Source organism: Suricata suricatta, chromosome 2, assembly GCF_006229205.1.
Source record: "Suricata suricatta isolate VVHF042 chromosome 2, meerkat_22Aug2017_6uvM2_HiC, whole genome shotgun sequence".
NCBI classification, from domain to species: Eukaryota; Metazoa; Chordata; class Mammalia; order Carnivora; family Herpestidae; genus Suricata; species Suricata suricatta.
Genome location: NC_043701.1, coordinates 161,950,282 through 161,977,904, shown reverse-complemented (window position 1 = coordinate 161,977,904; position 27,623 = coordinate 161,950,282). Strand labels below are relative to the sequence as shown.

Genomic DNA, 27,623 nt, shown 5'->3' with positions numbered 1-27,623 from the left:
GTAAATACCACTTATAATAAAAATTAAATTGCTTCTCTAATTTCATTGTAAAATTTCTATGTACAAACCTGTATAATAAACTTAATATAACCTGCAGATATATCAAAAGGTTTTCACATCTGTACCGTTAATTTGCATAAAGGACTTTTAAAAAATATATCTGTGTAGACAGAAACAATGGGCCCAAATTAACCAGTATAAATATAATATTACATTTGGACTCAAATAAATCAAATGCAAAAGTACAAGATGGGGGTAAATAAATATTTATGTGAAAATTTAAAAGAGTAAATATATGCCAGTGCCACTAAAAAAATAAATGGAATTTCTTGTCAATTTAATTCCTGGTCTTATTACTATATTTGTCTCGGTAAAACAAGATACGAATTCAGTTCAAAAAAAAACTTTATTAGTACTTAGTAAATGCTAGGCACTGTACCAGTAATGAGGTTACTAAAATTAAGAAAAAAACAATACTGCCTTTAAAGAGCTTCCATTCTAGTGATCCCAAATTGGTATGTCCACATAAAAAAATAGTGGGTCTCTTTCCTTAGTATCACATTTTCATTAGTTTAAAGTAAACCACAGAAAACAGTGGTGAATACAGGGCCTAGAAACCATGCCACACAATGAATAATGGAAAGAACTACAGAAACTTGCCCTGAAGCAGCTAATACATAAAGGGAAAACAAGAGCTAAGACTGTTACCCGGAAGGAGGCAGAACTACCATTGTGCTGTTCCAGAAAGTACAGTAAGAGTTGACAGGTAAGAGTCAAGGTAGGTTACGTATGCAAGTGCCTCCAACAATGAGAATCAGCAAAGACACTGGTTGTCTTACAGAGCCATGGACTTATTAAATAATTAAGCAAAGTCTGGAAAATTACATAGTCAAGAATACTGTGCAAATAATTATCTTTGTTTCTTTTCTTTTCTTCCTTCATTTATTTTAATAAATCTCTACCCCAAACTGGGGCTGGAACTCATAACCCTAACATGAAGAGTTGCATGCTCTCCCAAATGAGCCAGCCAGGCACCCCAAATAATTTTCTATATTAAAGGTAAAAAGTGCCTGAAAGGTCCACGTCCCTCACATACTAATTCCCATGTTTTAGTACTTCACAAGAAATAAAATTGTAATATTATTGAGTTTTCTTTAAATTTCTTAACTACAAAAGCCAAGTATAACACATTCACACTGGAATTTGTAATTAGAAATTACTCTTCAGATCTAAAAGAAAAGTGATCTTACATTCCAAAAAGACTGAACAAATTTACCCTAAAAAAAAAAAAAAGATGGCTTTGATCATTAAAAGTAACAAATAATTTAAGTGAACATATAAAACTGTAAAATGCACCCTTTAAAAGTATAAGTTTAAATGCTGATAAGGAATTTTGTCATATTAATCAGACAACTACAAACATTAAAAATACAACTTTGGGTTCTAGAAAACTGTAAGAAAGGGTTATGTTATATATTGGGCTATTTGAACAGAATTTAATTCTAACTCAAAAGAAAAGCTAAAAATGGTAATGATCAGAAAAGTGATCGTAATTCCTAATTTCTCCCTCTCATTAAAAAAACTGTTTTTCATACTCTTTAGAAAACTAGAGAGCCCAACAGCTGCCAATAATAATTTTAAAAAAATAAGTCTAATTTCAGGAGAGGGGAAAGGAGGGGGTGAAATCAAGCTGTATTCTATCTACTCCCGTTGTGTATATCGAACACCAAAAATTATAGTGCTGAATGAGCAAGTCACTTCCCTATAGAAACTGTGAGAAAGAATACAGCCTGGAATTCCAGACTTAATTTACAACTACAGTAAAGAGAACAACAACTCACTATTCATTATGAACAATTTGAACAGTGAAAACTAAAGTTAAATGGAACTACAATCGCCACTTTTGTGCCTTTTCTGACCATATCCATAATTAAAACACATATATAAACATATACAAAATCAAAATGTCACTTCACACAAAGATAAAAATCTAATCACAGCATTCAGTTTCTCACATGTGCAAAGCTTATACTCCTGGAAAGATACTTCTTAGAAATGAAAACCTCAAAATTTGTGCTGAGGTAGACAGAAAAAAGAACACTGTGTTGTAAGTGTTCTAATTCCAGCTCTACCATCAATATCGTTTGTGACTTCAAGCAGACCGCTTAGTCTTCTGTGATGCTATTTCCTTATCTGTAAAATGGATGCACTCCATCCCTATATTAGGGTAGAGGCAGTGAAGAATCAAATGTGAAAACGCTTTGAAGAATACTATAAAGTTCATTTCAGGTTATAACTATTACTGTCATTACTGACATTATTATCTATCAATCCTCTAGGCTTTTTAACAAATGAAGCGAACAATGAAAAGGCACATGTGAGCTGAAGAAAAAGCAGATAAAACGGGAGAAGGCATCCTCCCACAGATGCGTGGGACTTACGTCCTGCAGCTGGGCGCTGGAGACCGCGCAAGAGGACAACTGAAAAGACTGGATCATGGCCTGAGCAACACCCTGCGGGTCAGAGTACAGTGCACCTCCCAGGTGAGAATACAGCTGATGACTTTTTGTAAATGGAAAGAATAATTATACAAATGTTGAGTTTTGGGAGGCCTAGAACAAATTCTCTAACAGAGAGGCCTCTTTCTCATCTGTAAAAAGGTTTTGCTTTCCAAACTCTAGTTTGTGCTGTTGTTTTTTAAACCAAACCCTCTTTCAAAAAATTCACCACAAAATGTATGCAACAGATGAAAAGTAGGGCTGCTTTAGATAAAGTCTAAGCAGGAACCCAGGGCCCTCGAGTCCTCTCCTTTTGAAGAATCCCTGAGGTGCTTCTTCCAAACTCCAGAGCTCTTGAGAGTACAGTTTAAAAACCACTGGACTAGACCATCAAATACATTCTGGCTGTATGACTATATAACTAATATTCACAAATTCTCAAAACGTTTAAAATAGACTCTGTAAAGTTGTCATTTTAGCACCTTCATGAAAAGCAGTAAAGAGAAGTACTTTTCAATTTGCTAGATTACTAAATTCTTCATTAAATTTACAGAAAGGAATTTACTAGTTCAAAATACAGACTAGCTCCCAAAATTTTATGAAAAATCACCAACAAAATTTTATTAAAACATGGGATCACTTAACTCCTCCAATACTAAATTCTTCATGTCAACTCTAGCGTCTGAAATATGTATTACCTTTTAGAATTTAAAAAGCCTATATCCTGTACAAGGGAAAAAATTATATTGTTCTTGTTTGAAATCCAATCTATCCAAAATTAGATGTGTGAACCAAGGACTTCCTCTTCATCTATTAACAACATGACCAATAACCACTGTACTGAGCTTACAAGAGTTTTAGATTAAGCACAGAAATAACAGTTTAAACACGAGAGGCAGTACAGTGTGGCAGTTCATATGTGCTTTCATTTCCTCCCCTATAGAATGGAGATATTAAGAGTAAACTACCTCACATGTTGTCAGTTTAAATGAGTTCATGCAGGTGAAACATTTAGAATAGTGCTTGACACACAGTAAATGCTGTGTTTGCTATTATCACTTTTAACTAGTAATCCCCACACGAGGCCAAGACAAAATTTTTCACTACTGCAACTGAAAAGCCCCCCAAAAAACATATGAAATTTATTCACGTAAGCTAGTTTTGTTAAATTTTAAATTCCAAAATATTTTCCTTATTGTTCATGGTGTTGAAATATTCTCTCCTTTAAAATTATAAATAGCAGTTTATCCTTCTAGACAAAAATAAAAACTTTTTAATTATCATTCCTTTTGTCATGGTCCCTAGTGGTTTTTGTTTCTCATGTTTTTGCAAGGGTCTGTATAAGTTTGGGAATCACATAAAACCACATTAAAATGGTAATTTAAAGCAACCATTAACATATAATCCATGTCTCTTCTTCCTTTAATTGACATATATAACTACAAACTGAGCTCACTTCTCTTTGCTTCCAGATTAAATGCAAACTTAATTAAAAGAAAAATGATTCCTACTATAAAAGACCTCATAGAGTCATGAGATAATTCTAAAAAAAAATCTGTTTAAAGTACTAGCACATCTAGTTTTGTAAAGAATTCACCCATCTTAATTGGCTCAGCCTTATCATAACCAATAACCAAGTTTATACAGGCATCATTTTTTTAAACTGCTGAATTCTGAATCAAGAAAATCAATGTAGTATTTAAAATCTGATTTTTAGTTGCTTATGTTGTTGAGTTTAATAGTAATAAGTGTTTGGCCTACCATTTACGGTTTTTCTTTTAATTCCCAACTTTATAAAAACAATGACCTTATATATTTTTTTAAGTTTATTTATTTTGAGAGAGAGAACTTGCACATACAAGCATGAGCCAAAGAGGGGGAGGCAAAGATGGGGAGAGAGACTACAAAGCAGGGTCCACTTTGACAGCATGGAGCCCAACACGAGCCTCAAACTCATGAACCATGAGATCATACCCTGAGCCAAAATCAAGAGTTGGGTGCTTGACTGAGCCACCCAGGTGCCCCAACAATGGCCTTTTATATTAGGCATTCTTTTCACGTGTATAAGGCCTACACATGCATCCTCTAAATCTGTCATAAAAGTCTTCTATCAAACACTGACATTACTACTTAAAAATATGTTTCCATCATGATTATAATAAGAATACAGTGGATTATACATCAACATCCTTGTTTATTTCATCCGGGTCAGCTTTCCAAACATTCCACTTAATTTTATATTAGCAACTGAAATGTCATCATTAGTGTGAATTTAGTTCTACATAAAGAATGTCCTAGGAACCTTTGTATTAGGAGAATTCAACAACATATAATAAGTACAGTAGGAGTTCAACCTTTCCACCATGGTTTACGGAGCTGCGAGAATAATGCTGCTTTCTGTTTTTAGTAGCATTAAGCTGCTGCTGTTACCTGAGCATGCTGGCTTTGTGCAAGCTCCTCTTTCCTGCGTTTCATGAGCTCTTTTCTCAGCTCTTTGGGTGCTTTCTCCACTTCATTTATAACCTACAGTGTATAAGCATGCAGGAGGTGGGGAAATAATACTTTCTCCACAGCAAGCATTTATGTAGCATACAAGCTACAAGTCAAAGATTAAAGCTGTTAAAAAGTTCCTTTCAACATGCAATAGTATAGGTGTTAGTTCGGTGAAAAAGAATGAAAGGACAGAACATGCTGAATCTCAGTGCAGAAAGGGACATCACACCATATAAAGGTTAATGAGATGCCTAATTATCCCTATGTATTACTCTCTCTTAAAGATCCAAAGACAATCAGTAAAGGATTACTAGCAGCACTGATTCTGAACTAAAGGTGATAAACTCAAATGACCTTCTTGAAAGATCATAAAATTATAAATACATTACTGACATTGTTTGAAATGCTGAAAATAAGGAAAGTCAATGCCACTTATAAAAGTACAAAATTTCATAACTGGCTTGATAAATCCAAAGAAATAAGTGTAAATTACTTAATGAGACCAAAAGAAAAAAGGAGAAATAAATGGATACTATGTTTTTTTCATCAAACACACCATTTTGTACATGGTGTGATAAAAATGAATATATTTGATGATTTTGTGTTGCATTAGAATAACACTCTCCTTTGCTGACAATGTAAGCCAAACTTGTCAACTTTAAAATCAATATTATATATAGCACTCATAAAATGACAGTTTAATATGTGTAATTCATTATACTGAATAAAAGATATTATAAAATGATTTATAATTTTAACTATAAAATTATAAAATCTTTTAATTCTTTCAAAATCCTAGATATGTATTCCACCTAACAATAGATCTGTAATCCAACTATGAAAAACAATCATGTGTTTACAAGTAGAAGCACCAAAAGCAATCAGATTTCAAATCACCACATGCTATTGATGGTCTGTGAAAGAGACTGATTTTGTTTGAAGAGAGTGTATTTAAAATTGCCCATCAAGAATCCCTCATGAAACCAAATCACCATTAAAAGGAAGAGACTCCCCAAATGCAAGAAATTTAGCGATAAGGAAAAAAATACATAATATAATTATTTAAAATATGCATACTGTGATCTCAAACATGTTTACTAGCTAAAACCCTCCAAGCTCAAAACAGTAAAAATAACTACAGACTTATATATTTAGGATTAAATCAAATACTTATCTGTAAATTTTTTTTAATTTAACCTGATATTTAAAAATAACCTCTCAATAAAAACTTCCCCAAGTTTCAAGAAAACTGATATGGAGCCTCAGTAACGTCATTTATCACAGTACACAGAGCAACCCTATGTAAAATATTAAACAATAACAAAACATTTAGAAATGGTAACCACCTCAAATAAAATTATATACCATTTCATTATATACCTAATGAAATTATAGAATATACTGTATTTATTGACATTCAATTCTATGCTTTTTAAAGTAGATCCTCAAGTTCAGCAAATGATGTTCAGTTTTATACACAATTTAAATGCTAAAGTCAATGAACTTGGGTGTTTCAGATGTACCACAAAAGTGAAAATGCATTTAATAGTTTGGTTGAGATTTTTATTTTAGTCCTAATAGAACTAATCATAATGATTATCCCTGGGGTCTTCTATCTCACTAAAAGGTAAATTCTCCCCCTATACTAAAAGTACAGAATAAATCATAAAATCGCCTCTGCTAATATGTAAAACTCTTTTGTTTTAATTTGGGGGAGAAAAAGACACTAATATAATATATAAATCCTCTTTCTGAATCAATGACAATCTTTCATAATAAGTAACAGCACAGATTCTATAACAATATGGAACGGTTACAGGAAAAATTTAAAAATTCATTGTAATCAAATGTCTTTACACAGATATTTTTCACATGTGATTCTTCAAAGTATCCCTCAATTTGTTAAACTTAGAGATATTATTCCAAACTTCGGGGAACTTAGCTTTTGCTTTGGTACAATGTTCAAGAAAGGCAATCCAACTAACCAAAAAAAATTTTTTTAAACATTAATTAAATATTACAAAGAGATGAATTATTGTTGTCACCTGCAAACACCACATGATGAGCTTTCTTAAAAGTAGAAATTTTTATAGAGACTTTAACTGTTGCTAATAAAGGAAAATGATAGATTGGAAGGAAAATGGATTAGACTTAATTTGAAGACTTGGTTCAAGGCTTAGCTGGACACTTAATAGTAGTTTGTAAACTTGAACAGACCATTAAAAAGTTCTTCTATTACAGTCTTCTTGGCAGTAAAATGAGATTAACACCTGACCTTACTACTACCCTACATGACTATTGGGAAGACCTCAAAAAAAGAATAAATTAGTGCTACTTAACTCTCAAGTATTATTCCTCATTCCTTAGTCTTAAGGGTACATTTCAAAGAAAGTTTTCGTAATTAATAGTAGTAGTTACACTTACCTCCTTCTTTCGGTTTTTTAACATATTCTGAAATTTGGACAATTCTTTCTCTTGTTCTCCTTTAATGCGTTTGGCTTCATCTCGCAAGCGATTTGTGTGTTCTTGTTCTAGACGTTCAATAGTCTGTTTCTGCTGTTTTTCTAGATTCTCAATTTCTTGATCATACTGACGCTTTTTGCTCTGTAAAGCAATGTGGCTCAGGATCACTTGTCTATCACTCACACTAACTCATTATAATAAAGACATTTATTAAAGAGTATATAACGAGCATTTAAATGTAGTGATATGACTGATATACAACCTTTGCAGTACTGAACAAGTGGAATGCTATAAGCACACTAAGGAATTTTTCAAAAAGATGAACATTTCATTTTTTTCTAACAGAAAATACTTTTTTCTATTATACAAGTAGAAGAATGTTCAAAATTTTTAAACCATCCAGAAGAATATCCAGTTGCTCTGAAGTACTAAGGAAAAACCTTAGTATTTATCCAATAAACTTTTGATAAATCAAAAGTCTTATCCAAAGTCTATTTTAATAATGTACCACTGCTTGCCATATTCAGATTTACTCTTCCTCATTAAGATTCTTAAACATCCTATATTATTGAAACAAACCATTTGAAATTATAAATCTGTTCTTTCAACAAAAGATTCCTACTTACATAATACTTGAATATAGTATAATTTTGGATATACATAGAGTTAAATATTTTTAAAGAGTATTTAAAAAAAAAGAAAAAGCAAAACATTCTGGAAAAGATTTTGGGGGTAAAGAGATACAGTTTTTATATGGTTCTTTAAGATAGAATGTTAAATACCATAAAAATACTCAATGAGAACAAAAATTCATTACTTTCCTAAGAATTTTCAGTTACAATCCAACAAATATAACCAACAAGGTCATATTTCACAGAAAACAATCCTTAACACTTATAATTACAAGAGCAGCAAAAAAACTATATTCAAAACATGAATACTGTAACATTTGAAATAATCATTCTTCTAACTTACATTAAGCTAGATGTTTAAATAAATTACTGAAATTCTCCTTTACATTATTGATTCCTTTTCCAACTCAAGGTAAAAATTAAAAGACTCAGTGACAATTACCCTTGACTAGCCAGCACCAATTTCTCTAGCAGCTGTGAATAGGGATGTGGAAGCTTTATTGTAGGAGCCAGAGAAATGTGTTTTGAAAAAGCCCCAAGAATTTCTAATACTCAGCCAGGTTTGAAGACAACTATTCTAGACTGCCTTAAAATCTTGGATTCTAGGGGCGTCTGGGTGGTTCAGATGGCTCAGTTGGTTGATCATCCAACTTCGGCTCAGGTCATGATCTCACAGTTCACAGGTTCGAGCCCTGCGTCAGGCTCTTTGCTGACAGCTTAGGGCCTGGAGCTTGCTTTGGGTTCTGTGTCTCCTTCTCTCTCTGCCCCTCTCCCATATGTGCTCTCTGTCTCTCAAAAATAAATAAATAAATAAATAACTTTTTTAAAAAGCTTGGATTCTAGGGGTCCCTGGGTGGCTCAGTCAGTCGAGCATCTGACTTCAGCTCAGGTCAAGATCTCAAGGTCCATGAATTCAAGCCCCACATCAGGCTCTGTAATGAGAACTGGGAGCCTGGAGTCTACTTCAGATTCTGTGTCTCCCTCTCTCTCTGCCCCTCCCTCACTTGTGCTCTGTCTCTCTCTGTCTCAGAAATAAATAAACATTTAAAAAAAAAACTTAAAAAAATAATCTTGGATTCTAGAGGTGCCTACGTGGCTCAGCCAATTAAGCTTCTGACTTCAGCTTAGGTCGTATCTCCTGGTCCATGAGTTTGAGCCCCACATTGGGCTCTCTGCTGTCAGCGTGAAGCCTGCTTCAGATCCTCTGTCTCCCTCTCTCTCTGCCCCACCCCAGCTCAGGTGTACTCTCTCAAAAATAAAATAAACATTTGGAAAAAAAATCTTGGATTCTAAATCTGAGAGGTCAAATTTCAACACTAAAAAATTATCCAGAAATAAGCACACCTAAGAACTTTATAAACTATGTACCAGCATCATGATTCCAGGTTTTCATGGCAAACTTCATGGCAAAGGAAAAATGGAAGACACTGTTAAGTCAGTGACAGGAAGACTGAGATCACTTTCAGGCAAAAGGCAGGGAAAAAAGGGCATCTAAAACACCAAAAATATAAAGGCCAGAAATACTGACAAAGCCAGAGAAAATCTAAGAATAAAAGAACAATTTCTATAACATGCTAGTAGGATTTTTTTTAAAGGACCAAATTTTAGTATTAGTAAAATGATACAAAATCTAAACTTTACCATCATCTCTTGCTCAAAGCGCCGGAAAATTTGTTCTCTTTGTTGTTGCAGTTTGCTATTAAGCTGCTGTTGGGCTCTTTGCTCTTCTTTTTGAAGGAATCTTAACTCCCGAAGTTCCTGACGTCTAATAAAATTTCATATAAATAACAGGGAAAGACATGAAAAAATTACACCTTGGAAGTAATGCTTTTTTTAAACTTGAAAAATATTGTTTTCAAATGGAAAAGTAGTAAGAATAATCAGTCAGGACTTTACTCTTGCTTCTATTCTTCATCCCTTGCAGAAACTGAAAAGAAGTCACAAAGCCAGTTTTAATTATGTTCTCTACTCACCTAAGAAACCTCAACTCTTCAGTTTTGGAATCACTATCTGTAACTATCTTTGACGTGGTTACACTCACTTCTACACCATCAACAACAAATTTGCGGGTCTTCTTCAATGTTTTCTTTTGTCTTCTTGTTTCCTAAGTGAGATTTTATTTTAGTTAGGCTTTATATAGAAAATACTGGAGAGAGAAATCGTTTTCTTCTTTAAAAAAAAGAACACAGAACTGTGTATGTATAATTTTTATTATCATAATGAGGCACAACTCATAAAGAACAATTCATATACATGACTATCAGTATAACTTTTAAATGTTAATCATTTTTCTTCTTCTTTTGATCTTGTAACTTCTCAGATACCTCTGCTTTTCAGTTTTAGAACCATTGACAATACACTTAAAAACAAATGCCTGGGGCTCATCCCTTAAAGAATCAAATCACAGGTCTGAGGGTAGCTGAGAATTCGCATTTTGAAAAGTCTCCCCAGGTAATTTTTAAACACTGCCAGGACTGGGAATCAAAATCCATTCCATCACCAACAATATTATCAACAGCCCTCCTCCATCTCAGGAACAGAGATTCATGGGTAATTCTGGAATTACTAGAAAGATAAAATGTCTACTTCCTGATAGCTATTGCCTCCAATTTTTTATGAAGACCAAACTCCATTCCTCATCCAAATGCTTTTCAAATAGAGAAGTATGACTCTCCAAAAACACAGTTTGGCAAACATGTAAGTATTGATAGCAGATAATTACTTGGTTTTGATATAGGGTAAGGGGTTTATAAGCAGAGGGAGCAAAAGTAGAATGTGAAAATACTAAATTCAAAATGCATTAGAATTTTAGTTTGTCTCTGGCACTTTCCAATCACCTTTCTGCAACCCCTTATTATTCTACTCTCCAGGCTGCTAGTATCCTCAAGGTTCTCTTCCTAAGCTCTGAACTATGGTTCCCTATCCAGGCTTCCCCTAAAATCTAAGGTGGGCATGCTCCAAAAATATTATCTACCACACTGAAAATCCAAACTTTCTATTTCTTCAGTTCCTAGTAAAGTATCCACAATTAACATCACCTTAATTCTCGAAAAAGTATTTGGATTTTTAAAATGGGCTATTAAGTCAGTAAATAAACCTCAGATTAGTAGAATTCCAGTCAGTGAAAAAAATAAACTCAAAGCGGAAGACAATCCAGGCAATGTGTGTATAATCTGCTGCAGACAGGCAGACTCATCAATGGTGCCGGGGAGTCCAGTTCCGAAGGTCAGTTTCCTAAGTTGTCCCACTCTTGTCTGCTGTCAACCCAGTCTCTAAGTAGTACATGACTCACCTGTATCAGAAATCCATGGGGTCCTTCCTTACAAATACTGAATCTTGGGCTCTACCCTAGACCTCTACATAGCTCCCCCTGAAACTTTTTAAAAATAACTTATTCATGTTGAGGCATACCTGAGATATAATAGTATGTTAGTTTCAAGTGTATAACATAATGATTCAATATTTGCATATATTGCTCAATGATCACCCTAAGTCTAGTTAACATCCCTAATATACATGCTCCTGGTAACTCTTTAGCACACTAAAATTTGAGAATGGCTCAAAAAGCTCCGAGTGTTTTGCACTTTAGTTTTTGATTTGTTTTCCCACAATGGTTTTCATGGCAGTTGTGAGGACTATGACTAAGAATGCAAAACTGTATGGGCCACTGGTAATCAAGGGGTGTTTATTCCCTAAAAGTACTTGAAAAGAGTTCATTCTTTGAATTTCTCAATTGTTTCATAGATTATGGATTCTTGCTAAAATATATTTAAATATGTGCAATAAGAAAATCCAACCACACTAAATAACTTACACTGCTTACATCAAGTTGGTAAAAACAGGTAGATATTACCAAAAAATTTAAAGATTATATCCAGAATATCTCTCCTTGGTTCTTTTTAGTTGATAGTCTTCATCAGACCTTAAGAATTTTATAGGATTGATACTACACTGATTTAGTGCTGTTTTATTTTGAAAACATATTTCATATAAACTGTAAATTGCCAAAATGACAAAGAAGGACCCACATACACTTACTTGTAAAGATATTGATCCGCTGTCTTTGGTTTTGCTCAGGAAACTAGAGATGGATAAATTTAAGTCAATGCTGCTATTATCAGCAGTGGAACCAGTGCCTGAATCAGTATCATTTTCTTTTTGATTCTCAGATTCTGGAAGCAACATGGTTTCAGTTTTTGATAAAGCACCTATTTCTCCTTTATTTTCTGCACCTTCAGAATTGATATTAATACTGGGTATTGGAACAAGCTGAGGTTCACTACTCTGTGAAGAGGAAGTCACTTGAGGTTCTCTTTTACTTGGCACTTCACGTGGAATTGCTTTTTGCTCTTTATCTGTCTGAGCAGTGGCTTCATGAGCATCTGGGGTTTCATTTCCTAAAGCCTCTTGGTCAGTATAAATTACTGCACTTCTGACCTCTATTTCTTCAGTGCTACTGGACTCTGTAATTTCCTCATCTTCATTTGTCCCAGATTCCTCACTGGTTTTTACTATGTTCTCTGAACTGATGAATTGTTCTTCATCTGTATCTTCCACAGACTTCTGATCTATCTCCTTAGTTTCCACTATGTCTTTAAAAGGAACTTCCTCAGAACCACCAATCTCAGGACCCTCTGTGGCCTTACTTACTAATTTCTGGTCTGTTTCAATCACTTCATTCCCATCCTTACTCTGAGCATCCTCAAGATTGTTTTCAACTGCCTTCTGGGCAACGTCTCCCGCCTCCTTTGTTCCTATGACATCACTTGTATTGCTGATCACATCTTCTGGAGTTTTGTCCTCCTTTCCCAATTCCTCTTGGGTGTCTTCCTTTGTAAGTGCAACTTCATTTTCAACTGCCTGAATGTCTGTCTCTTTTTCTCCAGTTTCTTGAGAAACTAAATCCATTGTTTGAATAGCAGTATCTTTAATTTCTTCAGATTTTGTAATCTTATTTTCAAATATCTGTTGCTTTTCTTGATCCTTTTCTTCCTCCGGTTTCAGATTCTGTTCTGTATCTGTTTCTAAAGTCACCATTATATTATTCTCTTTTCCTTCATTGACTGAATTATTATCCACTGTTTCTTGGTCTTCTGTGTCAGGGAAATTTTCAAGCTTGGGTCTCTTCTCCTCTCTCCCATTTTCCTTGATTACTACTGTCCTATTATCAAGTTCAGCCACAGCTTCTAAATGAGCATCATTAATATGTTCATTAATATCCTCTGCAACTTTTTCAGGTTCATCTGTGATAAGTTTTTCATTAAGAACTTTGCTGTTAAATTTATCTTCAGAAGTATTACGTTCTGTTTTTTCAGAGACAGATTCCAAAATACAAGCATTTTGTGAAAGTTTATCTTCTTCAGAGCTCGCAATACTAAGGTCAGAAGATGCACGCTTACTTGCAGGTATTGGCTGAAAAAGATTTTATATATTTCTAGTGTTAAAACATAACTTCAAGATAGTGACCAAAACAACATATATTTTGTATATAAATATTATTTAAATCATACATACATATGACTTAATATGTTAATTGAAATTTGATGAAGTTATAAAAATAACAAACTGACAAATATTCACATAATACATATGACAAAATGGGTAGCAAGAAGCAAACTTGTTAATCTTTGCCCCTAAAATTATCCCTTAGATAATCAATTATCCCTTAGATAAAGGTGCAATCACACCTCAAAACCCAACTATAAATATTACGTAAATGACATTTCCTTTCTAAATACTGACCAAAGAATTTTCTGTTTCCTCATCATCATCTTCCTCTTTGCCATCTTCAACTTCTTCTGTTACTTCAGCCTTTGCCTCTGCAATCAACTCTCGAATTGGTTTGTTGGAATCAACCGTAACAAAGGGATGCTGTTTGATCATTAAGAAGAGCACATTTAATAAAAGCTGAAATGTTGGCTTATAAAATTTCAAACACATAAAATACACATTATTATATGGTAAAAATATAAACACATGAGTAAGAAAAATATAAACAACTTCAGATAATGTTACATCTGGACAAGGAAGAAAGAGAAAGGGATTGAGCAGGAAAAGGGACTGCCTGCAACTATGTATCTTTTTTAAAGAATCTGAAGAAAATAGGTCAAAAACAGTACCACATATCTGGGTAACAGGTACATGTACATCTAAATTAAAATTTAAAGCAAGTTTCAAATTGTTATATTTTCAGTTCTTTAAAAGTAATAGCAATATGTTTAAATCCCGTATAATCCCCGGGGCACCTAAGTGGCTCAGTAGGTTAAGTGTCCGACTTTAGCTCAGGTCATGAGGTCATGGTTTGTGGGTTCAAGACCCACATCAGGCTCTGTGCCTGGAGCTCAGAGCCTGGAGCCTGTCTTTGGATTCTGTGTCTCCCTCTCTCTCAGACCTTCCCCTGCTCATGCTGTCTCTCTCTGTCTCTCAAAAATAAATAAAAAACATAAAAAACAAATCCTGTATAATACTTTTAAAAATATTTACAAAAAGCTTTTGAGTTGTTTAGAGTCTTGCAAATAACTGCGTTTTTGACATGGTTCTAACATTCCTAAGAGTAAGAAGAAATTTTATTCACCTTTGTATACTCAGCAGCACTTAACAGTGTCTGTCACAGACCAAGCCCTTCTAAAGTGAGGGTAACAAAATAATAAGAGAAAATGTGTTCTAGGGATGTACCTGTTGCACAAAACAAGGCAATTTCTTTTGGTTTTTTCCCCCTGAGATAGACAGATCAACTTAATACACTGTAATGCAAGAATTCTATAGTAACTCAACCTAACAATAACTGCCTCAAGATTTGTCATTCCGTTTGTCCACTTATGTTATTTAACAAATTTCTATTTCAAATATTACAAATAGGTCTTGCTATAAAACAGAGTTATCCAATCACTTTAACACTTTTTTTTAAAAAAGTCAGCAATATTCATTGAACATTTATCCTCACTGTAAGAGATATAAAACAATCAATTAGCTCATGACCCCTGCACTCAAGGAGCTTGCTTTCTACCCACTGGAGAGAAAAATCACCAGTAACTAACAAAATAGAAATAATTAACAAAATAAAAAGAACACAATTAAACTGAATCAAAAAAACACAAAAGGAATGACTTATAAGCTAAATAAATGCCTTTTAGTAATGGCACCATAAATGTTTAGAAAGCAAATGTTTACTACAACAATGTATTCGGAGTTTTCACAGGGAAACTTGAATGAAAAGAGAATATACTGAGTGAATCTGAAATTGTATTCTTCTCAATGAGATATTAAAACAATTACACAGTTTGCTGTTGTCATGTTACTCTGATATTACCTGCAGTAGCTGAGATGTATTCCACCTGGAATCCACATTCTTTTCCAAGCATTTTTTTAGGAAGTCCTTAAAATTTGAAGACCTTCAAAATGAAATTTTAACAATGACATTCTATTTTACTTTGTCGTTATTAAAATCAAACAAAACTCTGATAAATTATGCTTGCAGTTTATTATGTATGTAATGGTATTAATTCAACATTAAGAAAGCTAGTTAATGAGAATACCAAGATTTCAAAATAATATTAAGATAAATATTAAAATATCATCTGTAAATACAAAATTAAATATATATAAGTAGAGTCCTAGTTTTAGCCATTGAGATATAGTTATATATTCAAAAGTATGCCAAAAATCACAAAATCCTTTTATTATATTAAATTCCCAAATAATCACATATATGCCTCACTCTTTCATAGTAAATACTGTACTATATATAGCTGTTTCATGTAGAGCTCAAATCACTGATATTTCAAATTTATAGGAAGAGTTAGTTATAAGAGTCTGTATGGTTAACTTTTTTTTTAATGATTATTTATTTATTTTGAAAGAGAGAATGCATGCACCTGAGTGGGGTAGGAGCAGAGGGAAAGGGAAAGAGAATGCCAACCAGGCTCTATGCTCAGCAGAGCTCAAACTCACAATCAGGAGACCATGACCTGAGCTGAAATCAAGACCTGAATGCTCAATCAACTGAGCCACCCAGGCACCCCTATAGTCCTTAACTCTTAAAAAAAGTAGCAAAAATCAGTTTTCTACTCATATAGTCTTTGTACCTGGAACTAAATTTACCCCTGAAAAGCTAGAAGAATAAAATATCAAATTTTGCTTCGTATAAGGTTTTATTTAGAATATTTTACCATTTTGATGGCTGTGCTAATGTAGGGGGCTCAGATTTTGCTATTTTTAGCAGCACTCGCATTGGATTTAATTCATGATGAGGTGGTTCTATCTCAGCCATTTCTATTAAAGTGATACCCAGGGACCAAACATCAGCCTTGTAATCATAGGGTCTGTCCTTAGATGTTTCACACATGACTACTTCAGGAGCCATCCTGGAAAGACAGAGAATTGAAAGTTAAGATGTTTAGCTTAAGAAGAGTGACTGCAAGCCACATAAAAGATAAACAGTATAATTATGTGGACAAAATTAATGAGTGACAATAGCTTATGACATAACTAATAACAGTAGTACATCCATAAAGCTGAATACATACCAATATGGTGTGCCAATAAAGGAATCTCTTCTTTGAATTGTCCTTGTGTTTTTAGCTGATACTCCAAAATCCGCTTCAAATAAGCAATCATACAAAAGTATTAGTACAGAGTTAGCAAAGCTCACTGTACTTAACATAGGGAAAAGCATTTCAAGTCTTTAACAAGGCTATTCTGATTAAAGGTTAAACAAAACAGAAAGAGTAGTAACTTCTCTACCATCCTAATTTTGACAACCCTTTCTACCACAACCCCCCTCCAAAATAACTGCCAAATAAAATATCCCATCATTAATATACCACCACCACCTTATACATCTTGGGATCATGAATACTTCAGAATTGATAAAAAAAATAGTAAATTTAAAATAAACCAGTCTACCCACTTCTAAACAAATGCCAACTAGTACTAAATGCTACAATTAAATTAACATAGACATCTTTCCTATAGTGTGAAAAGCATAAATATTATAAGAGCATATTTAGAGAAAAGTATAGTCAAATTTTAGTCCTTGAAGAAAAAAATTCTTTGGCATCTAGGTAAAAAGAGCACATAACTTCAAAGAGAAAGAAAATCAGATTATCACCAGACTTTCTAACACCACCACCTAGAACAGAAAAAAACAGAGTAAGATATTTCAGATACTCAGGAAACAAAATGTAAGCCAAGGATTTTCTATCCAGCAAAACCGACCTTCAAAGAATAAATATGGATGGAACTGTTATTATATAAGAACTTGGGAAAGCCCTTCCAGAGTTATCTACCAGAGAAGGAACTTCAGACAACCAACATGACCACAGAGAATACTAACATTAAGGACCAGTGAGAGGGATTAAATATACGAAAAGAGGACTAAAATGAATAATTATGGGATATTCTAAATCTATCATCAATGTCCTTAAGAACCAGGACTCTCAGGATAGACGGAGATAAATATGTAATACAGAAGTGGTTAGGTTAAAAAAAAAACAACAAACACAACACATCTTTATCCGAAATTTGATTAGAAAATATGCAGGGAACTCATATGACAGCCTAGCTCTGCCCTCTACAAAGGCACAGAATGATAACCAATCCATAAACTGTTAAGCACCTCTAACATTCACATGTAGTCTTTTTTTTTTTTCTTTTAATGTTTATTTTTGAGAGAGAGAGACAGAGCATAAGCAGAGGAGGGGGAGAAAGAGATGGAGACAGAATTGGAAGCAGGCTCCAGGCTCTGTGCTGAGAGCTCAGAGCTCGAACTCAGGAGCTGTGAGATCATGACCTGAACTGACTGAGCCACCCAGGTGCCCCCAGATGTAATCCTGAGATACCATATCCTAATAAAAGAAACCAGGGCTTCTTAAAGATATGGCTAATTACAGGTTGGAGGCAGGAAATATATAAGACAAGCCTGAAACATCTCAACCTAAGATTAGAATGCTATAAAGTATTGATAATAAAGCTATCAAAGGCCACTGAAGTCATGTCTAAAGGATTAACAAACATACCAACTTTAAGAGGCATCTCAACCTAACAGGTTAGATCGCTATACATTACTGACAATGAAGCAATCAAAGGCTACTGAAGTCATGTCAAAAGGATTAATATACCAACTTGAAGAGGCTCCCATTGACCAAAGATGGTATAAGGTGAACTTCAATAAGGATAAAAATTATAGATTGGGGGGTGCCCAACTCTTGCTATCAGCTCAGGTCATGTCTCATGATGGCAAGATCGAGGTCCAAGTCAGGCTCTGTGCTAAGTGTGAAACCTGCTTGGAATTCTTTTTCTTTCTCTTTCTCTTTCTCTCTCTCTCTCAATCTCTCCTCCTTTCCCCAATTCATTTGCATGCATGCAGGCTCTCTCTCTCAAACATAAAAAAAAAATAAAGATTTGAGATCTATAAAATTAAATTTATGAATTAATAATAATATTTTTAAAAATACTGACCACCAATTGAGAATGAGAGAGAACCAATTCATGGTCTTCCAAGCTACATAAATAAAAAGAAGGATTCAAGCATTTTTCCCGTCTTGTCTATATGTACTACACTCCTGAGTAACCAGTTGAAGGGAAGTGTCATCTCATTTAATTATTACTAATTTCATGAGGATAAATAAAAATAATGAAATAATTGGTTAATAATTCAATCAAAATTATTATCAAAAAATAAATGAAAACAAAGTGACAGAATTCATTTTGCAACTCAAAGAACAGATCTAGGCATTATGCATCAAGAGCTGCCAAAATAAATAAATACATAAATAAGTAAATAAAATAAAGCATAAGACAGATATGTGTCACCCAATGAAAGGACACAAAACCACTTATATATAATCTTGCCCAAGAATCAAAATTGAGACTGATGAGGCCTCTGGATTTAGCTGCAAATCTGAAGTTAATACAGAGAAGAACTTACTACAAATGATGGTGAGAATCCAATTAGCAAAATGCAGGTTGAGGGAAACTCTACAGGTCCAACAACCAGGTCTCACAGATCAGTGTTTCTCAACCTTTTTTTCATCGTCATGCTCCTAGGGAGCCTTTTTAGACATTTGTTCCTAATCCTCCTGTCCCCCATGAAATTTTAACACCACAGATACACTGTCTGTGTACTGTGGACCTTTGGAGCGTTACCAGCACTGTAATATCTAAGATTTTTTTTTTGCCCTCAAAGAACCAATTTTGGCACCCAAGGGAATGCACACCATAAATAAAATGAAAAGAAAGAGATGGCCGGTGGGGAGAACCTATAAATTAAGAGACTTAAAAAGGAAATGAGATTTCAAATATGAGCAAGTCTCAACTCTAACATCGAGAGATGAACGAACACTGGGTGATATAGCCATAGAGCAAGGCAAGGAAGTAATTAGTATAAAAGTCAGGATAAAGGTTTCCTGTGGAGAAGGAGGGACAGTGATTCAGATGGGACACACAGAAGAGCTGCTGGGGTGCCTGACAAAACTTTTATTTCCTGACCTAGGTGGTGGTTACAAAGCTACCATCTACAATGCTACAAAATCACTAAGCTACACAATTTCTTGTGGTTTTCTATCCTTATTTCACAATAAAAAGATTAAAATATAGTTTATCAAATTATACCTGTTTAGATGTCACAAAAAATGTGAAGTGAAATGACTATGATCACTGGTATCAAGATGGCTTTTAAATATATTCTGTCCTTTCCATGTCCTTCCAAATTACATAAATTTAGACTTCATCCCTAGATTTTTACTTTTTATTTTCAAGTTTAATTTACTTTGAAAGAGGGGGAACAAGCATGAGCAGAGGAGCAGAGAGAGAAGGAGGCAAGGAGGGAGAGACAGAATCCCAAGCAGGCTCTGCACTGACAGTACAGAGCCAGACATGGGGCTTGAACTCACAACCATGAGATCATGACCTGAGCCAAGATCCAGAGTCAGATGCTCAACCAACTGAGCCACCCAGGTGCTCCTTCAGCACTAGATTTTTTTTTTTTTTAATTCTTATCTACAGGGTGCCTGGGTGGCTCAACTGGTTAAGCACCCAACTTCAGCTTAGGTCATGATCTCACGGTTTGTGAGTTCAAGCCCTGTGTTGGGCTCTGTACTGACACCTCAGAGCCTGGAGCCTGCTTCGTGTTCTGTGTCTTGCTCACTCACTGCCCCTCCCCCACTGTGCTCTGTCTCTCTTGCTCTCAAAATAATAAACATTACAAAATTTTTAAAAATTTGTATCTTGGGTGTACTTAGAGAGGGCTGTACCTTCCATCTATATATGTGTATATATGAAATTAATCAGTTTTCCATATAAAATCTACATCTATTTCTTATTAGTTATCATTCGCTCAGTGTAAAAAATAAAACTAAAACTTCTAGTCCTCAATACTTACATTAGGCATCCATTTCAGAACTACTTTGTTAGCTTAGCCAAGATTTCCTATTTATAAAATGGAGTATAAAACTAAACATGAGGGAAAAAAACCCACTAGACATGAGTTTTGGAAATGCAGATAAAACTAAGTTAGCAGTTTTACATATCTGCTCACATTCTAAATGTATTACAAGTCTACATACAAAAATTTAGGGTAAAAAATAATTAACCAGTCTTTTAATTTTTTTTAGTTTATTTTTTGAAAGAGGGAAAAAGAGAGAGTGAGCAAGAAAGAGGTAGAGAAAGAGGGAGAGACAGAATCCCAAGCAGCCTCTGTACTGTCAGCCTGGAGCCCAAAGAGAGTCTAGACCCCAGGAACTGTAAGGTCAAGACCTGAGCCAAAACCAACAGTTGGATGTTTAACCGACTGAGCCAACCAAGTGCCCCAACAAGTCTTTTTAAAGGTGGTCTTTTTGAAAATGAAATCCATCCTTTCTTTCTTTTTAAAGCATCTTTACATTAGTTGTCTATACTCTGGGAGTTAATGAATAATTATTTATCCACTATTTATATTTAAATATTTAAAAAATTAACATGGAGTAATTCCATGTTTTACATATTTAAGTCAAAATTAAACACTATTAAGTCACATACATATAGTGCAAAGTCTCAGCACAAATTCAAATGCTTTATTTAAGGTAAGAAACTTACCCAACTTAATATCTCCATCTAAGGTAAAAAGAATGTTGCCAGCCTTTAGGTCTCTGTGGATGATTTTATTATCATGTAAGTAGTTCAAAGCCTCTAGTGTCTGTTTACAAACTACTTGTATTTGGGACTCAGTTAATGGTCTCTCAAGTTCTGTAAGGAAAGAGCAAACAAATCTGCACTGTTATCTAGTGAAAACACATCAGCAAGATCTATACCTTTACCATCACTGTCAAAATTGCACACAGTGAATTTATTTTTTTTACAATGAATTTATTTTAAAAGAACTATCTGCAAAGATTACTTTTCAAAAACTTATATTTAACATTACATTTTAGAATTTTGTTACAACTATTTAAGAAAATAAAATGTAATTAAGTTGATTTCTTAATTTATTGAACTTCACTCAATAAGATATATATGTATAAATGTTTTAAATCCTTTAATAATAACTTAAGATATAAAATAAAGTACAAAAAGATGTTTACCAAGCATCACAGCATCCACTGCTCCACCTGCACAGAATTCAATGAGGATCTGCAAACAAAAGAACATGTGTCTAACATGACATTGAGTTTTTTTCTTCAATTTAGCAAAAAAAAAAAAAAGATAAAGAAATAACTATGTTATGGAAACAATATAACGCTGGCCATGAAGGGGTTTTTTTTGTTTAAAGAGTTTAGAATCTTAATGATATACATCTTGAAAAAGCACAAAGAGAACACACTGTAGACGTATGTGCATTTTTAAATCACCATTTTTAGTGTCCCTGCTTCTCTAAAATTCCTAGGTACACAATTTTTATTCAGGACAGTATCATATATCCATTTCATTACCTCTGAAAGATTTTATTATACTCATTTTTAATGTAACTACTGTGTCTTAAGTGATCAAATCTATTTTTTAACTTTACTAATAGGAATAAATCCTGAAAATACTTAAGAGACTTCTTTTAGTTAAAATACACATACACCCACACCCACCCAGAGCTTCACATCGAGTCCAGTGATTACATCCTGCTGGACGCCTTCCCAGATCTCCATGGTATACACCACCATGTACGTTTCTTACCCCATCACAGCTGTAACTTTATATATATAATTCTTTGAATTATTATAGATAATACTATCAATCTCTCCCACTAGACTGTCTCTCATAGTTGCCCAACTTTTTATTTTGCAACAATGTCAAGTAAAGGTCTTATCTGGTTATTATCTAGGAACTCATTTTCATTATAGTCTCTGGGAATGTTCTGCTAGAGCCCTGAATAACTGTATCAGAGGACACCACACTGATAATAACAAGAGATAATTTTTTTAAATTACTTACCTTGTCAAATTGTGTGGCTTCCTGATTTTTCCCTTTTGTATAACAATACTCTGTTTTTCACAAGTGCTTGCTAGGTACAGATTGTTTTCAAATTCATCATATTATTTGAAAAATAGGTCATTACTCATCTTATAGATAAGATGATTAAATACACTCAAAGGTTAACTGACTGATTCAAGTTCCTACCTATCAGCACCAAGATCAAAAAATATGGGGTTTTTGATTTCCAATCAAGTATTACTTCTACTACATACTCCTAACATTTCTCTTGTAACACTTTCCTTCAAGGAGAAAAAAAACTCCATTTCAGAAAGCCATCTTGATTAAAATTAGTATCAGTTTAGAACAAATGGCTGACCAGTTATTATAAAACATATTTTACTTCTATATGTATTTGTGCCTAACATTTTCTAAAATTGAACAAAATTTACATATTCAGCCTTAGCTACTACTATTCACCAAAGGTGAGTCTGATAAATAGAAAATAAATATTTAACATTTCTAATAAGTATTCTATAACTTGTTACATGATTTACAAAAAGTTTAGGGTAAGAAATTTAAAAGAATTTCTAAGAAAACAAAAGAAATTTCCAAAAAATTTTAAGTAAATGCCTAAATTTAAATTACAGACAAGAAGAGTCATCTAATTTCATAATATGGGAAATTTAACATTCTTAACCAAGTTTCTCCATTTGGGTCCAATGTCAAACAATCATGAAATACTGTCCAATCTGAAATATTCATCTGAACATCTGCTGAAGCTAGGATAATTATGTTGTTAATCACTCTCTCATCAGATCAACTCCCATTCAAGTAACATAAGTAATAAAACAGAAGAGATAATGCATAAAATAGACTCTCACAACTTATAAACCTCTTTCAGACAATCAACTCATTTTGGCTCTTATAATAACATCAATAGAAAATAGTTACCCAAAGATTGTTCTCATAATAGAAGGCATCTAGAAGTTTCACTATATTTGGATGATCACAAGATGCTAATATATCAATCTCAACCATGTAATCTTCAAGTTCTTCTTCAGATTTTGTGTCAATCACCTTTGCAGCAGCTAAAACATTGGTCTCTTTATTCTGAGCCTAAAAATGAAAGCATCACAAGTGTCACACTTACAATGTATATCTGACTTTTCCAATTCTATTTTCTTTTTAATATAAACTATCTTTTTAGAGCAGTTTCAGGTTCACAGCAAAGCTGAGCAGCAAGAACAGAGTGTTCTCATGTAGTCCCAGCCCCTCCCTCTCCCACTATCAACATCCTGCACCACAGTAGTACATTTGTTATAATGATGAACCCTCATTGACACATCATCCCCAAAGACCACGTTTACATTAGGATTCACTCTTGATGTGTACTCTATGGGTTTTGACAAATGTATGACATGTGTCTACGATTATATCATACACAATGGTTTCACTGCTCTAAATAACCACTCTGCTCAGACTACTCATCCCTCCTTTTCCTAACTACTAGCAACCACTGATCTTTTCAATGCATCCACAGTTTAGCTTTTTTAGAACTGTCATATAATTGGAATCATACAGTATGCAGCCTTTTCAGATTGGCTTCTTTCACAGAGTAACATGAATTTAAGTTTCCTTCATGTCTTATCATGGTTTAATAAATAGTTCATTTCTTTTTAGGACTGAATAGTCCATTACACATAGATGTGCCAGCTTGTTTATCCATTCACCTACTGAAAGCATCTTGGTTATTTGCAAGTTTTAGCAATTATGAATAAAGCTGCTATAAACATCCATGTGTAGGTTTTTGTGTGGACATAAGTTTTCAACTTTTCTGGGTAAACACCAAGGAACACAATCACTAGATCATATGGTAAGAGTGTACTATTTTGCATTCCCACCAGCAATGGAAAGAGTTCCTGTTGCTCCACACATCCTCACCTGCATTTGGTGTTGTATGAATTTTTTGTCATTCTAAAGGTGTGCAATGGCTTCTCCTTCTTTAATTTGCAATTTCCTAATAGTATATAATGTTGAGCATCCTTTCATATGCTTACTGGCCACCTGTATATCTTCTCTGGTGAGGTTTCTGTCCAGATATTTGGCTCATTTTTTAATGAAACCGTTGATTTTCTAATTGCTGAGTTTAAAGAGTTCTTTACATTTTTTGAGTAACAATCCTTTATCAGATATGTTTTTGAAAATATTTTCTCCCAGTCAGTGCTTATCTTCTCATTCTCTTGACATACTCATTTTTAAAAAACAGCCTCAACATATATATTAACTCATATATGCTATATAACTCATATATGCTATGCACTGTGCGAAGTATTTTGTATGCATATAGGATAGTGTTTTACATTGGAGGACCTACTGGTCAGACAGTTAAGGTTCAAATTCTGGTTCTGCCACTTACTGTGTTGTCTGGTGGGGCAACTTGCAAAATCTTTCTCTGTTTTAGTTTCCTCATCAATAAAACATATTAACATCCCACAAATTTAATGAAAATTAAGGTAATAAGTATTAGCCAAGTGAAAAAACACATATAAACATTTAATAAAATGCCTGCCACAGACAGTAAGAATTCATTAATGTTACTATAATTATTCCTATTATTTAATCCTTGTATCAACTGTGTGATACGTTATTATCCATAGAGGGTGAAATACAAACTTGGAGAAATCAAAACGCTTCCCCAAGTTCATGCAGTAAGAGGCAAAATCAGTATTCAAATCTAGGTCTGTTTCCAAAGCCCTTTCTTTATCTGAATTATTACCCTTTCCAGTTTTCCTATCCTTTACCAATTTATTTTTCTTTGTACTTAGTGCTCTAACTTTTCCATTTTCTTTCTTTAACTGAATTAACTTTTGGCTTCCATTTATTATAAATGAAAGGTTTCCAAGTATGTTGTAGGAGCCAAGATGATTTGTTTAAAAATTAGGAATCAGATTGGGGTGCCTGGGTGGCTCAGTCGATTGAGTATGAGTTCAAGTTCCACATCAGGCTTGCTGCTGTCAGCCTGTCAGCACAGAGCCTGCTTCAGAGCCTCTGTCCCTCTCTCTCTTGCCCCTCTCCCACTTACACTCTGCTCTCTCTCTCAAAAAATAAATAAAATACTTTTTAAATAATTAGGAATCATATCTTAAAATACTATGTAGATTTTTAAAAGACATTTCAATAGTATGTTATCATTTCTTCAGCAAAACTGCATCTATTACCCTTAAAAGAAATCACAAACTTTTAAAAGCTAGTAGTAAAAATTTCAATAAATAATGTCCAAATCCCATTTAAAAGAATTTATAAGGAGATAATTTTACAAAATAAAAAATATGCATACACAAAAATATTCATCAAAGCACTATTTAGAGTAAAGAAAACTGAAAGAGCATAAATGTCCATTAACAGGAACTGGCTTAAATAATTCAGCACAGTTCCACAATGGAAAATTATGCAACCATTAAAATCAGTAACTAATCAATTAATATTTACGATGTAACAGTAGCTATAACACTGAATGGAACAAAAGGCAACCTGCCAAACATGAGAGGTAAACAATTTTACAAAAAGTATACACTCGCTTTCATATATGAATAGCTGCATAAAAAGTATTTGGAGAGACATCAGTAAGAATGGTGGAGTTTCAAGTATTTTTTACTTTTTCTGTATTGGTCATACTGTTTGATTTTTTTAAATGAATAGATTATGTTTACAGAAGCAACAAAGTACTAAAAACTATATCAGTATATGGGTGATTTCTTAGGGATCTATTATCTAGGAGATGATGCTATAAAGATTAACCAAAGCAGACATCAGCCTGTATATTGGAATTTTCCTAAGTAGATTGTGGCTATGTTTTACTTTCTTAAGAAAAAACAAAAGTAAAAAGTAATACTAATTACTACTTTAGTAATTAAATAGCCTTAATGGTTAGGGTTCAGAAAATATGTTTTGGATAAAAAGAGAACTTTATACTGGTCATCGCTACCACTCTAGAAGTGGTAGATTCTAATCTACCACGTTTTGTCAAATTTAGAATGCCTTTTAAGATGCACCACTATCTTATGTTCCACTAAGGAAGAAAATCTGCCAATTAAACTATGACAAGATTTTATCATTTTGAATTCTTATACCTTTTTAAAGAGCTCTTCTTGACACATTCACACAAAGATTGTTAACTGTATATCCATTCTCCTTGTGCCTACATAAGAAATTAAATATCTCTTCATATTTAAGTGGAACACTTCTGAATCACTTTGTGACTCAGTTATCTAATGTCTGTGTTTTTCCACAGGACATCATTCTCTGGCTGTTACAAGCTTTGGTGATGCAGCATTTCTTAAGAGTGTTTCTCTACTACTGTCACCAAAATTTTCTTTGAAACCACAGACTCCCATTTTGCAATTACAATACTGATAACTTTCTTGATCTTAACACAGGTGCCAAAAGATTTTTAGATAACAACCAGTACTCACATTCTTTCTTTGAAAGGTACTTTAATAGCTGACTGATTGAAACATCAAGGGCTACAACTACATGACAACTAAGTTCACAACGCACAGGCAACAACAGATCACAACTGCCACTTGACCAACAAAAGTATGAAGGCATCTATGGATAGAAGACACATCCCTTTCAGAGATGTCAAAAAGTAAAAAGTCTGTCATAACTAGTGAAATCAAGTTTGTCTCTCACAGAAAAGCCTACAGTTGAGCCAAAAATAATTAGAACTCATCCTCTTCTGAGTCAGAGGAAACAAGCCAGTAAGAGATAAGCCATTCTCTCACCATTTTAATGTAACACTTTTGGAGGAAAAGGCCAGAGGAGCTGTCCTTGAACAGAAACACTATAAAATATGAGCCCTGGTAGGAGACCATGTGGGGTTAAAAGTCATCCTGCTTTTGCATGCTTCTACTGATGTCCTTCAAGATTTTAAACATGTGTCTTATAAATGGAATGGAAAAAATAATTAACACTAGATAATCTTTGAAGTTCTTTGTAAGAAATAAATTTTTTTAAGTTTTAAGTAATCTCTATACCTAACGTGGGGCTTGAACTTACAACCCTAAGATCAAGAGTCACATGCTCTTCTGACTAAGCCAGCCAGGAGGCCCTCTAAACTTTATAGTAACAAATTTCATTCTTCCATTCCTCTGGATAA

At 33.8% G+C, this 27,623-nt stretch overlaps 1 protein-coding gene and 1 long non-coding RNA gene across 3 annotated transcripts in view; one reads left to right on the top strand and one right to left on the bottom strand.

Moving 5' to 3' along the window:
* The window catches only part of SLK (STE20 like kinase), a 55,021-nt gene that overhangs the window by 12,206 nt on the left and 15,192 nt on the right, over positions 1-27,623 (bottom strand). The window contains exons 2-13 of one of the 2 annotated variants that reach the window (XM_029932524.1): positions 23,417-23,581; positions 21,643-21,691; positions 21,158-21,307; positions 16,612-16,684; positions 16,255-16,449; positions 15,396-15,477; positions 13,829-13,957; positions 12,125-13,498; positions 10,060-10,190; positions 9,728-9,851; positions 7,416-7,595; positions 4,929-5,021 (exon numbers count right to left, since the gene is read on the bottom strand). In XM_029932524.1, the coding sequence (XP_029788384.1) occupies positions 4,929-5,021; positions 7,416-7,595; positions 9,728-9,851; positions 10,060-10,190; positions 12,125-13,498; positions 13,829-13,957; positions 15,396-15,477; positions 16,255-16,449; positions 16,612-16,684; positions 21,158-21,307; positions 21,643-21,691; positions 23,417-23,581 (2,745 nt within the window). The remainder of the gene's footprint in view (positions 1-4,928; positions 5,022-7,415; positions 7,596-9,727; positions 9,852-10,059; positions 10,191-12,124; positions 13,499-13,828; positions 13,958-15,395; positions 15,478-16,254; positions 16,450-16,611; positions 16,685-21,157; positions 21,308-21,642; positions 21,692-23,416; positions 23,582-27,623) is intronic. The other variant, XM_029932523.1, reaches the window with a different exon arrangement.
* On the top strand, positions 2,202-27,492 carry LOC115285852. The gene is made up of 2 exons (XR_003905718.1): positions 2,202-2,543; positions 26,757-27,492. It is a non-coding gene; the product is annotated as an uncharacterized LOC115285852 (long non-coding RNA).